Source organism: Neopelma chrysocephalum, unplaced genomic scaffold (genome assembly GCF_003984885.1).
Source record: "Neopelma chrysocephalum unplaced genomic scaffold, ASM398488v2 Primary Assembly neopelma1_98, whole genome shotgun sequence".
Classification (NCBI taxonomy): Eukaryota; Metazoa; Chordata; class Aves; order Passeriformes; family Pipridae; genus Neopelma; species Neopelma chrysocephalum.
The window spans coordinates 124,110-137,908 of NW_020897761.1; the positions used below are offsets into that span (position 1 = coordinate 124,110).

At 48.1% G+C, this 13,799-nt stretch overlaps 1 protein-coding gene across 1 annotated transcript in view; it reads right to left on the bottom strand.

Moving 5' to 3' along the window:
- Positions 1–5,741: 5,741 nt before the first annotated feature.
- Positions 5,742–13,799, bottom strand: part of LAMC1 (laminin subunit gamma 1) — a 63,003-nt gene continuing 54,945 nt past the window's right edge. The window contains exons 17-28 of the mRNA XM_027694864.1: positions 13,110–13,288; positions 12,799–12,955; positions 10,312–10,517; positions 9,856–9,935; positions 9,392–9,529; positions 9,084–9,228; positions 8,603–8,752; positions 8,087–8,201; positions 7,545–7,744; positions 7,168–7,326; positions 6,582–6,681; positions 5,742–6,207 (exon numbers count right to left, since the gene is read on the bottom strand). Coding sequence (XP_027550665.1) covers positions 5,951–6,207; positions 6,582–6,681; positions 7,168–7,326; positions 7,545–7,744; positions 8,087–8,201; positions 8,603–8,752; positions 9,084–9,228; positions 9,392–9,529; positions 9,856–9,935; positions 10,312–10,517; positions 12,799–12,955; positions 13,110–13,288 — 1,886 coding nt within the window. The 3' untranslated portion in view covers positions 5,742–5,950. The remainder of the gene's footprint in view (positions 6,208–6,581; positions 6,682–7,167; positions 7,327–7,544; positions 7,745–8,086; positions 8,202–8,602; positions 8,753–9,083; positions 9,229–9,391; positions 9,530–9,855; positions 9,936–10,311; positions 10,518–12,798; positions 12,956–13,109; positions 13,289–13,799) is intronic.

Consider the following 13,799-nt stretch of genomic DNA (forward strand, 5'->3'; position numbering starts at 1 on the left):
TGGCACGGTGGGTTTTGGCACCCAAGGTTGTTTTATCTGGTTTTGTTTTTTTTTTAAAGTGGGATAAAACTATTTATGGTGTTCCCACCAATTTAGCAGTTTTTAGGATCCGCTTATTCCTTTAAGGAAACACAATCCCTTTTGCTCTAAAGTACCTCACTTACTTGAAACACCTCTCCTGTGTCCTTCCTACCTCTGAAATCCTCCGCTCAGGAAGCTCGTCTCCTCCAACAGCGTGTAGTGTACAGCAGTTCCCTTGGACCTCACCTAGCCCTGGGCTGACTTCTCTCTTGGAAAACCAGCTCTTGCCATCAGGAAGCTTTTCCCTTATCTGTCTCCTCCGTGTTATCCCTTCTATCTCACTGTTACCACCCCACCTCTCACCCCACTGTGCAAACAAGGCGCTGACACAGCTTGCTCCTCAGTCATTTCTGCATATTTACTTAGGTTACTCTTACCTTGTCATCATCCACCATCCCTCAGGATCACCACAGGAATGCGTGCCTCATCCTCCTTCAAGATCACCTCTGAAAACCACAAGAACACATGCCATGAGACCACCAAAAATGTATTTTCCAGGGTCCTGATTTTCTGGTCTGGAACAAACAGCTGCCCACCACCTTCCACAGAGCAAACGTCGCCCATCACAACCCATTGCTATGGCAGCACCCTCCAGAATAGGTCTCATATAAACATGGTTAACAGAAATATTACCTTTAGAGTGAGCAGAAGCCTAAGCAAAGGAAGGCATGAAGAGTAGTGGTGGTCATCACACACTGCAATGGAACAGTTTTTCTTCACTGAGAACCCGCGTGTTTTAATCTGCAACACAAGAAAATGTTCTGTGTCCATTCACAATGGAGCCAAAGAAGTGCTACTGCAGGGGCTCACAAGTTCATCAGTCCTCGAGGATGTGGCCATGGCAGAATGAACAACTCCAAAGACAGCCTGAATCTCCATAACAATCTGAATTTTGCTGTTGGTTGCAGGTAGCAAAGTAATAAGGTGTGTGAAACCCCAGAAGCGATAGTTTTATTGATGTAACTAAGGGAAAAAAAAACATTTTGGTGGCTCATGACGGATAAACACCATGGTGCTGCATGTGTCCTTGCAACCTTGGTGTCCCCATGCTGCCCTCTACAAGAGACCGTCTGAGCTGCAACATTCTCCAGGAGGAAATGCTCTGGGATTTCCTCAGTGTGGAAAATCAGGGATCATGATGTGCTGGCATCACCAAATGCCAGTGCAGCGACAGAGCCCAGACTTCAGTCTCTCCTTGGCCAGTTGGGTGCCCTGGGAAAAAGTCCTCATGTCAGCCAGAGCCACCTGAAGCAGCGGAGACGGCTCGGGCAGAGGCTCCACCGGGATGGGCAGAGGCAGGCAGGGAGCAGGCAGGGAGCAGGCAGGGAGCAGACAGGGACACCGGGGGTCACAGTGAGCAAGCAGGGCAGGGCAGCAGCACAGCAAGGAAGTGCCATCACACCTGGCCATGCCTCGCCTGTGCCCTGCCCCACCAGTGAGGGTGACACAGATAGGGATGAGGGAAGGCATTTCCATCCAACTGCCCCCCAAGCCCAGGCTCTGTGGGGTATTTTTTACATGGCATTCCTGATGTTTCTGGGATGGGGACACACCCAAAGGTATCGGGTCAGCAGCCAACCAGAAAGATTAACTAACCAGAATGTGGCCCAACATGTCAGATGGGCAGCACAGAACATTGCCAGCTCGGGGTGACAGCTGTATGTCCTCTCCATCCTCAGATCCACATGGACACTACAGCTGTGTCCTCCAGGCAGTTGTTCGCAGCACTTTTTAACTTCTAACAATATCTTGTTCTCCCCAGAAGGGAGAAGGAACCCCGCTCAGGTTTGTCCAGGCCCTCCTCATTGCCATCTGCTCACAGGCCCCCCTTGCCAGCCTCCTGCTTCTCTAGAAAGCACAAGAGACTGTGGAGCTTGATCTTGGACACTGAGAAAACCCACTGGAAGTTAGAGGAGGAAAAAAGCCACAGAAGCGTGGCTTGGCAGGGCTCCTCCTCAGGCACTTTGAAGTTGGGCACAGCCCACGCAGAGAATATCTGAGGAGGGTGTCTCTACCTGGGCTTCAAAACATCAGTGAAACACTTTAGTGACCTGGAAACCATTGTCATGGTCCCTTGGGTCTGGGTCTGCTCCTCCCTGTGACAGATTTCTGCGTATTTACTTCATCATCCTCCACTATCCCTGAGGATCACCTCTAAAAACCACAGGGTTGCATGGCTCATCCTCCTCCAAGATCACCTCTGAGACAGATTTGGACAACGCTCACAAAAAGCTGAAGATAAAATCCTGAAGATACAATAAAGGGCACAGACTTGCTTCCTAAACTGAGTATTTTAGCCCCCAAATGGTATGAGGCTTCATGTCAACCTACAGCTCATGCAAGGTCAGAACCATCCCACCACCCAATTCTCTGCTCCTTGACTGCTCCCTACACTCCAGCTGAAACAGACAGATTTTGCCAGCTGGAATTTGCCCCACAGCAGGACTAGTTAAAAAAAAAAGTATTTTAGAAAACAAATTCATTAGTGGCAACCACAGAATAAATGGTTGAAAGCTGACAAACTGAAATACAAAAATTAATGAGAAGAATTTACCAGCTGAGAAGGGATTAGCTCTGATGCAAGTTAATGAGATGTGCATTTTCCTCTGCTGAGAAAAATAACAGAAATCCAGCTGGAGATGTAAGACACGTGTGATTGCAGAATGGCCTAGTCTGTTATCACTGTAATCCATCCTTACAAAGTTACTTAACTCAGGAATAAAATTTATCTCAGGCTGTGGTAGACAGGATCCAGGAACAACAGAGTGTCCAGACTTATGGCAGTTCCTAGTGAGAAATTTCAGCATCTTTTTCAGGGTTTTAATTTTTCTTCCCAGGAGCCCCATCCTTTCCCACATGTTCAGCTAAAAGGATTTTACTCTTACAGTGTAAAAACACACCCCAAATCCCCAGGGCTATCCAGGAGGACAGTGCAGCCCCAACAGCATCAGCACTAGCAGCATAATCTTATTAAGTCCTGGAAAACCAGCAGCTTAAAATCCATCATAGCCATGGCAATGGAGCAGTGGACACGGGGGAAACCATCATCCCTATGGCCACCTGCACCCACCAAATGCATTTCCAAGTTTCTTGTTCCTTTTTCCCCACCCTCAAACAGGTCACCCAATTAAGCAAGAGCTGAATCTTGCAACTGAGACACATCCCCATCAATACCCGCTCCACCTACCCCAAAGACAAAAAAGCAATACTCGAAAGAATGCCAAGGTATAAGGGGTTACAAATATTCAGACTTTATTATAAATAAGAAATACTGTTTTATACATAAAAACTGCAAGTGTTGCATTTTGTTCACCGCCCCAGACAGCAAGACCACAGATTAAGGCAAAAAAGCTGGAGTGAAGGCACGTACTGAGGGGGGCCACAGTCAGGAACAAGGTGATGAAGGGACTGACACCCAGCACTCCACCAGCAGCTGTTGCGTCATCACATTACGTAAAGAAATAACTGGACTTACACAATGATTAATGGCTGTAATGCAGTAGTGATTAAGAGATCGCTTATAAAGATTTTTTCTTTTATTTAAAAATAAAATTCTGTTAAAAACAGCTTAAGGAAAAAAAAAAACAAGAAAAAAAAAAACAAGAGAAGAAAGCAGGAAACCTTAGGCCTGAGGTCAGCCAGGGCATGCGCGCATCTTCGCATCTGCTCTTCTCACAGCCTTGGCAGAGGTGACGCGGTTACAGCCATCTGACCAGAGCAGCCAGCGAGCCAGCAAGCTCTCCTCCAGGTGTGTTTGCAGGCAGGAGGGAAATCCCAAGCTGGTAAATGCCAGAATCTCTAAGGGAAGGGGTACAAGAGCGGGGTTTGCCGGGATCACCCCCCCGCCCAGCAGTGCCGTCCCCAAGGGTGCACCGAGCCTCCTGCCTCACACAGTGGTATCAGGATGTCCCCAAGTCCAGCTCTCCGACCACTCAGCGCTGGGTCCAGCGTCCCAGCCGTGCTACAGCTCCTCTCAGCCCAGCTGCAAAGCCACAGCTCCTGTCCCTGTCCTGGCGCAGCGTCCCAGGGGACAAGGCACACGGAATGGGGTGCTGCGAGCACCGTGGGGCAGGGCTGGCTTGGCAGGGAGGACTGGAGGACATCCACCCGACAGGCAAAGTGGTTATTGATGGGTGCTGAGGATACAGGAGAAGGAAGAAAGCAGGAGCCCAGCTGGGAGAAATCCCAAGTTTCAAGGGAATGATACAGAGAGAAGCGATACATGGTGCATGCACCCTGATGGCTGCAGGGGAGAGCACATGGAGGAGGCCAGGCTGTGCCACTCTGGAAATATGGCTGAGTATATTTACACACACATACGCACACACGAGAGACTTCCTCACACTATAATCATGATTTTTAAAAAAAACGGAAAAAAAAAAAATCACATTCACACAAAAAATATAAATTTGAAATAATTAATAGCACCAGTGTGTGTCAGATAATAATTTCTTCCCCGCTACGCAAACATACAAAGTTGCATAGTGTTTAAGGATAGATATATACTAGGTCTCAGGGAGGGGGGGAGGGATGCCAGGCTGGAGACAAGGAGGAAGCCCAGAGGATGCTCTCCCTGGCACTCCCACCCAGCACCAGTGAGCAGCTGGGAAGCACTGCCTGGGGAGGGAGCCTGCCAGGGAAGAAGGTGGGAGCTGTGAAAATGCAGAGCTGCCACCTGAGCCTGGCCTGAAGTCCCTGTGCTGCGGTGGCTTTACGGTGACCGGGAGGCAAAAAGAAACGAGGGCACTGGAAAATTCCAGCTCTTCCTGCCAGGTTAAAAACAGGCAAAAGGCCAGAGCAATGCCAGGAGATATAAAAATGCCACTGTCCTCCTTCAGGAAAAAGATGGGGAGAAAGACAGACTTTTCCCATTTCCACTCACGTGCCCCCTTCCTTCCCCACCCAAAGACATTCGGCGTGAAGGCCAGTGCAGCTGTCGGAGCTCTCTGGATGGCAGCCCTCCTCTTCAGCAAAACCTGTCCTGCTTGAACAAACTCATCTGTCAGTCACACATTCCAAGCCTAAAAAACCAGATCCTCTGGCAATTCAGTAGCAACAGATGGGAAAGCAGCTGATGGCTTCCACGCTCTGGCAGTCTGGACTACCCAGCAGGCAGCAGCTTTCAGACCGGACCCAAAACTTTTCCACAGAGGAGGAGTGGGGCTGGCAAGACCCACCACTCCACCAGTATCCCATCTTCCCAAAGAGCTCCAATCAGAGGCTGCCTTTTCCTCAGAGCGATGCATCATCACAGAAAGCATTTCAGAAAGAGGCTTCAGCTATTTTGTCAAAGGCTACCAACGCTGTCGGATTGGCCACTAGGTAAGGATGAAAACAATAAATTCACAGGGTTAGAAGTTGGGAACAGAGATCTGAGAGTGCAGCTTTACTGGCCATTACAGTAATACTTTGGCAGCCATCCCCTTCCTTCATAGGAACAGAGAGCTCTGGGACTGAGGATTTTACAGTCAAAGGGAAGAGAGCGGAGAGAAAGTTGGGTTAGTTTTGCCTTGCTGTGTACAGCTCACATGGTTATTTCTGAACCACAGTATAAAGAGTCCAGAGCATCTCTCATCTTTGCACTAATCAAAGGGAAACTGTGTCTGAGGAAGGGGCAAAGGCGGAGTGCTCAGGAAAACAATCTATATAAAAAAAACCCCTTTGATGCCCAAAGACGGATATTTAATTTGCTTCTCAAAAAAAAAAAAATAAAAATAAAAAAAAAATCTTTCAACTTATCCTGATTTGAACAAGAAAACAGTGGCTGTGAGCAGCGAAGAGGTGGGGATTTGGAGAAGGTACTGTGTGTTAAGGCACTCCGGAGCCGAACCACCGCTCGGGGGGAACACCCCCCACCCCCAGCGCACCCTTAGGGTTTCTCAATGGACGGGGTGTTGAAACAGCCAGATGGCAAGGTCTTCCTGATGTCCTCCAGGTTGCTAATGTCCTTCAGGATCTCTTCAATGTCCCTGTTGTAGGCCTGTATCGCATCGTCTTGCTTCTTGGCTTCTCTCTCAAGGAAAGACACTTTCTGGTCCAAGTCGCTGTCTTTCATCTGGTCTTTGGCACTGTTCAGGGTACCCTCAATTTCATTCAGTTTGTTCAAGTCCACTGTCTCCAGTTGCCCTGAAAAGGCAGTAGCAAATAGTGAAGCGCATTAAAAACCCTTTGACACCCTGGTTTTGGGTGCTCACACAGCTGAGCCCACAGCCAGACCCCCATCGGGCCGTTTCTGCATTAGAGACATCATTTAAAACAGAACCAACCACATGGGTGACACCTTCAGTGTCCTCAGCTTGCAGAAAACCACCCCTGAACACTGCACAACGAGCTCTGAGGCTACCCCAGCAAAGCAAAAACCCCAAGATGTGCCAAAACCACACAGAGCCCATTTCAAGAGGTCAACAGACCCATCTGATTCCTTGCACAGCACTGGCAGGGAAGCCAGCACACATCAGGAAAACACTCAAAGGCATAGGGCACATTAAGGACAGTCCTACCTAATTGATCCAGCAGGTCATTAATGACAGTGAGTAGGCTGTTCACAGAGTTCTTTGCTTTCCTGGCATTATCTTCTGCCTCCTGGGCAGCCTGTGAGGCCTGCAGGGTGTAAAAAGTGAGAGCACAAAAAACTGTTGCCTCTGCCCAAGCAGTCAGTCACCCACACCTCTGGCTCCTCACTCCAGGGTAACACTCATGCACTGAGATCTTTATCACAATGCTGGAGAAGACTGACAATCTTCAAATAATCACTTTTCTGATTACTTCAGGATATCCCTGAGAACTAAGCAGGATTTTGCAGGGAAAGTCAGAGCAGAGTCAATAGATCTATAGTCAGGTTTCAGTTAAACTCAAAGGAGAGTGTTGCATTAAGAAAACTGGCTCTCAAATTCCACAGGGAGCCTGTGCTAATGCACCAGAGTTTGTCTCATGTTCTCAATCCCACTTAAAACTTGGGAGAGTTTGAATACTGGCTGGACTCAGCACTGTCTTTGCAAGGGGAGAGCAGGAGGAAAGCTTGCATCTCCAGGACAGTGGGGAGAAGGCAGTTCCTGGCCACTGCTGTCACCTGCCAGCACTATTTACCATGCCTGCCATCATCATATCTTGCTCAGCATCCGCCTGCTTCCGCTTCAGCTCTTTCTCTGCGTCCTGCAGCTGCTTCATCATGTCATCCACCTCCCTGGCCAGCCCCGTCACGTCGGCAAAAGTCTTGTCGGCTTCGGCTTTGGCAGCAGCAGCACTCTACAGCCAACAAGGGGGAGAGGATGGAAGAAAGGTGATGAAGGTGCACAACCTCCTTCAGTCCTTTCCATCAAAATGCACCGATTTCCTGTCGTGTCCACATGTGGGAACACAGCAGAAAGCACGTGTGGCTCTCCGGGAAGTACTGGAACAGAGTTTACGCAGTTACACACCAACATCTCGGGGAGGGGGTGGCTTCAGAACCGCTAAGGACTCACCTTCTGAACAGAGCTGGCGATTTTCTCAGCATCATCTGCTCTAGCCTTGGCCTCACGGGCGTCAGCAGCAGCGTTGCCCAGCGCCAGCTCCGCCTGGCGCGTCTTGTTGTTGGCTTCAGCGATGGTCTGTGTGATGGCAGGGATCTTCTTCAGCGCCTCCTCAGCCGCCGTCTTGTTGTCGTTCACCCGCTTGTCAAAGTCTAGCGAAGGGCAGAACAGACCCTTATCAGGACAGAGAGCCTTGGGATGCTCATTTGACTGAGCTCCCCAGGCTTTGCCTCCATGACATCGGAGGGACCAAGAGCAAACTGGCATCAGCTCTCCCTATCGCACATCTTCTGATGCTAAATAAGGAGCTTAAAGGAGATTTCCAGTCACTGAAAATGCTTATATTTCTTTTCTTTAAAGAAAAACAAGCCTAAAGAACCCCCCCAACACTGAGGTGAGGGCAACAGCACGGCCTGTTTAAGCAGGAAACCCCTACTGCCAAATGACTTGTCACACTGGAACTGAAGGATTCACTGCAAGTGCTTCCTCTTTACCTTTCAGGTTGCTGAGGATGGTATTGGCCTCTTGTAGTGTGCCATTGCCCTTCCGAGCAGCTTCTTCAGCCAGGGCTTTCGCTGCATCTGCTCGAGCCAAGAGCTGGTCTGCAGTCTGAGGAGACATGACACAGAACAACATATTCTCACCTCCTGAGGGACAACCACGTAGGTGTATCAAAAAAGCACTGCTCAGTCTGAAACACCAACGCCATCTAGAACAGCAGTACTTCCTCTGAGACCACGGGAATGTAGGGACTTCTGGAATACTGTTCTGAATACAAAAGACACCACACCTGGCAAATATCCCCTATTTTCCCTTACAGCCTCAATGCCATTGCTTTTAACAGCTTTCTGCATCTCCTTTCTGGGACCACTCTTCAGCATTCTCATAATTAACAAGCTGCAATAAGATGAGACTGAATAAGACCAGATCTTCCACATCTGGCCAGTTACTTGTTTTCTTTTGTTTGTTTTTTTTTCAGGGAAAAAAAGCCTGCACAAAGCAGAACTGACCTGCTGCTCTGTCTTCCCTTTCTCCAAGAGGTTCTTCACTTCAAGCTCCTTTCCTTTCATGTCTTCTCTCAAGTCCTCATAATCCTTCAGCTTCCTGGCAATTAGCTGATCTAATTCCTCCGCTTCCTTCTTGATCTTATTTGCTTCATTCTGCAGGTGGAAATCAGAAACAAACGCAGAGTCCTGAACGTTAAAGAATTTCTGAACGGGTGGCAAATTTTTGCACTTCTCCGTTCAAGCCAAGATGCTTGGCAAACATTTCACTTGGATTTTTGTCCTTCAGAGACTGGGGGAAGTGGAGGTTTATGTAGGTGGTTTTTTGCATTTTAATCTCCTGTGTAAAAGCTGGAAAGCACAAGTCTGGATTATGCCTAGATGGACAAAAATCCCACAGACTGGGAGCACTAGCAGAGCATACGCAAGGTATGCCAGCAACTTGGAATCTTCAGGGAATACTGCACGTGATGCTGCCCACACGTACCTCTAGCCCTGTGGAATCCACTGTAGGCAGGCTGGTGAGATTAGCGTAGATCTGCAGGGCTCTGTTTCCAGCTTCCTCTGCCTCAGCAAGCACCTTGTTGGCCTGTTTCTCTAGGTCTCGAGAAATATTCCTTGCTTGATTATACCTAAAAAATCCGCAAGGATCCAGTTGTGCTACAATATTTTTTGTAAAACTGAGCTTAATAAGAGAGTAGAGAGGCTAAGAAATTGAAAACCAACTCCCATAAAACGCTTAGTTTTAAGCACCTAAAGCCAGGGAATAAAACCATTTTTCTGTTATTGACTCACTTCTGGTTGAGCTCATCAATGTCAATGGCAGTTTGGTTTTCTCCAGCCAAGGTCTTCAGCAGCAGCTGATACGCTTCTGTGGAAGTATCATTTGCAGCCTTGGCTACACGAACAATCTCATCAGCTTCTTTTTTGTGTCTGGACAAGATAATGGAAAAAAAATAATGCCATTAGGTTTGTCAGCCAGCAGTTTCTATCCTCAGTTCTGGAGTTTATTCTCTCACTTTTCCTTCCTTCTCCCAGATTTAAATATGGGAGGTGCTAAAACATTTGCAATGGAAGATGGTTGTCGTGCCCCCTGTTCACATGTCTGGTGTGTGCCCTCAGTGCCACACAGGCAGGAGCCCACAGTGACAGACTCTTACTCAGCACAGGGCATGTTTTTCCTACCCAGCAAATTAAAATCTGCAGGGAAGAGCAGAGCCCTGATGTGATCCACGAGGAGTGTGCCTTGCCACACTTACCTTTCTGCCAGCTTACGGGCCTCTTCTGCCAACAGAGTCATGTTGTTGGGGTCCCCGCTTTGCTCCGGAGGTGCAATGGACTGGAAAAAGAAAGGAAAAAGAAACCCCTAAACCTCTTCTTTCATCTTTGACTCATCTTTTCTTTAAATATTTATTGTCATGATCTAAATGCTTAGAGATGTGTCTGACCTACTTCTGACTTCTCTATGTTTTTCTTAACCAGTGCTCATCCCTTAAACACAAAGGTGTTGATATTTATTTAAGAGTTCTTCTGTTGGTTTCTTCGAGCAGGGGCTAAGACACAATCTCTGACAGACACTGGTGAACTTCCTTTACTTATTTTCCATGGTGCACATTTGCTATATGAGAGAGACCAAGCAGAGAAACACACCAGAGGGCAAAGAAGTAAAGGCCCTCTCCTCTCCCAGTGGCGTGGGATCTCAGCAGCACACTCACCACGTTGTCAGCTGCCACCTTTGCCTTCTCCAGCATGTCAGAAGCCAAGCTGATGAGGTCCTCAGTGTCCTCCACCCGCACCCGGGCTTGCTCTGCCAGGTTCTCCGTCTCCCGCACCGTGCCCTGGATGTTCCTCAGCCTGTTGAGCTGATTTGCCAGTGTGCTGTTGATGTCTTTGAGACGATCCATGAGGCCCTGATCTACGTCTGAAACACGAGATATAAGAGAGAGGAAGCAAAATTAATTACAGCAGGAGGAGAAGCTGGAGCAGCAGCTCACCGCTGCAGGCACCGTACTGGAGGTTAATCCCCTACTGAAAGGGGACCAGCAAAGCTGTTTCACAAGTCGCTCAGCTTGAGATCAAAGTCACCATCAGAATGTGCTCCAAATATGAGAAATTAAAAGCCATTAACTACTAATAAGACAACCCTGCTGCTTGTTGGAACCGACTCTGATGGGAGATTTTGGTTTCAGAGTCACCTTTCACCTCTGTCGTGGACTTAAAATCACAGCAGAGCTGCTCCTCAAGAAGTATGAAACATCTGCTTTGTGAATTCTCTTAACTCCTAGAAGGTTTGCAGAGATGGAGGAATAGTGGGGCTGTACATTATTCTCCACTTTGGGCAACACTGGCTGTTCCCAAGCCAGACAGTCTCCACAGGGAGCAGCTAGGACATGTGTGGAATAGTAAACCTACTCCAAACTCTCCCCTAAACCCAAGGGATGACAAAAGCTGGCCAGATAGAGCCTCGGTTCTCTCATATGTAGGACCTCGGAGCCACCCAAACTTCCCCAAGTTTTTGGACCACCAGGCAACTCCCCACAACAGCACCTTAATAATGGAGTCATCACAGTACAGGCATGTGCCTCATGGCCAGGGGCAGCTACTTTTGAAAAGCTGAGAATGTTTTCAAGAGATGAAGTACAAGCAGAAGCCCACAGGCCTCCAAAACTAGATTCTTCCCAAATACCTTGACCTTGCAGCACATTTTAAATATTGAACATGAAAATCTGACACATTTCGAAAACATACTACATAGAAAACCACAAATAACTCGTACAGATTTTTGCAAGAGTAGCTTTTGTTGCATTTAACCTGCCCTCTTATGGAAGAGCAACAGAGCTGCAGAAGGGCTGGAGCACAAAGAGCAGCTGAGGGAGCTCAGCCTGGAGGAAAGGAGGCTCAGGGGACACTTTTCACTCTCTATAACTCCCTGACAAGAGGGTGGAGCCAGGTGGGGGTCAGGCCCTGCTCCCAGGCAACAAGCAACAGGACAAAAGGACAGAGCCTTAAGCTGCACCAGGGGAGGTTTAGATTGGATATTGGGAAAAATTTCTTCACTGAAAGGGTTGTCGAGTCCTGATACAGGCTGCCCAGGGAAGTGTGGAATCACCATCCCTGGAGGCATTTAAAAGACATGTAGATGTAGCATCTGGGGACACGGTTTAGTGATAGACTTGGCAGTGCTGGGTTAGCAGCTGGACTTGATCTCAGAGGTCTTTCCAACCTAAATGATTCTATGATTGTAAGACATGGAAAGAAAGATCTAAAATAGCACCACAAAACCCAATCCATTCCCTAACCTTTCTTCGATTCCCAACCTCCTACTTCCTTATGTGGGACTATTATCTAGACATGGATGCCAAGCAGACAGTGTAAATCTACCTCAGCTAAAGCTGAGAAGAGCTTCAGCCATCATTCCCACTGGCAGGAATCTTCCCAAGCAAACACCAGCATTAGATGTGTGTCAGCTTTTTTCCAGCTTCACACAAAGGGGATGGATTTTCCCAAAATGGTCTGAAATCAGTGACCCAGCTCCCAGGAGAACATCTTTTACTGCAAAGTCAATAGTCTTCAGGTTTCTCTTCTCCAAAACACACATCACCTTATACATTAAAGATGCTCTAAGGACAAACCACTGTCACAGACACGACAAACATCCTGCTCACAGACATCCTGTGGCAGAGGTGACAATAAAAGAATCAATTCAAAGCAGAGTTTAACAGGGAAAACAGCTAAAAGCCACCACAACAGCCCTCTTCAGAACTTTCTACACTTTATGGTGGGATAATTAAGCTTGCCAGCAGGATCTTGAAGCTTTCATTCTGATTGCTGATGATATCCTAACAAGAACTACTTGATCTCAAGATGTTTGAGCAAATTTACAAGCACGAAAAGTGTACTGGAAAGTCTTCTGTTCGTTGAACAAATAAAACCCTTCTATGCATCTGGAGAAAAGGCTAACACACAAAACACATCTGTATGGAGCTAGAGGCAGATCTTTACTTTGCATGTACAACAGAGAGCGCTGGGAGAACAGCAGGGATAAAAGCACAGGCACTGTTGTTCTGATAACAACACACACTGACTCAGTGCTATCTGAAATAGCTGTCAGGCCTGAGATAAAACATGCTGTGTCCAAAGGGAACAGGACCATCAGGCAAAGAACTCGTTCAGTTGGTCCCTGTCTGATCAGGTCAACTCACCTTTGCTTTTTTGTGCTTCTTGGAGCAACTCCATAACTTCTCTTTCTGCCTGCTTCAACCTCTCCTCGAAGGCTTGATCAGTCACGGCTTCTGCTCCTGCACCCAGATTTGCTATCAGATTTTCCAGCTCCCGCAGCCTCTCGCGTTGTTCCGCCACCTACGTCAGAGGGACGGGGCACAGCTATGACACAGCCAAGCACCTTGAGTCTCTCTGCCTCCAGCAGCCGTCAACAGCCAGGGGCGCAGATGCTGCACAAGCGGGCACGCGCTACTGTCTCCAGCAGTACCAACAGCAGCATTCCTGGCCTTACCTTGTCTTTCACTAATCTGTAACAGGCTGGACATTCCTGGCAGCCTGGCCACGAGCGGTTGTAGAAATAGTTCTCCTCGCACTGGTCGCAGCGGGTCCCCACGAAGCCTTCTTTGCACTCGCAGCGGCCGTTCTCCCGGCACTGCAGGGAGCGCGAGCCCTCCGGATCACAGTCGCAGGCTGCGGGAATTTAAACCTCAGTCAGACTGGAGGAGAGGCAGGAATACCCTAAAACGCCAGGGTGAGAGCGTACCCTCAATACCCTAAAACATCTGCAAGAGCTACGGGGCACAAACCCACAGCTGGACCCCACTCCTGATCACGGTGCTTCTACACACAAGTGAGACCCAATGTTCACAGCATGTGTTCAGTGTTGCTATTGCCTCTCCCACAAAGCATTTTCTACCCCATTTCATTGTAACCAACTGCAGTTAATGTTCCTGCTCTTTACAGGCAGAGATATCAATGAGGGAAGCTTGGATCATCCTGTTTTTCCAATGTGTTGCTCCTCAAGACAGAATCTGTATATTGAGGCCATATGCAGAGTAGCTGTGCAGATTTAACAACAGGGAACAGAACTGTTGCAGGCCAAGATTCAGAGAATATATTTACAACAAAGTGTGGTGGGTGTCTCACAAGTGTGGTGGGTGTCTCACAAGTGTGGTTGGGTGTCTCACAAGTGTGGTTGGGT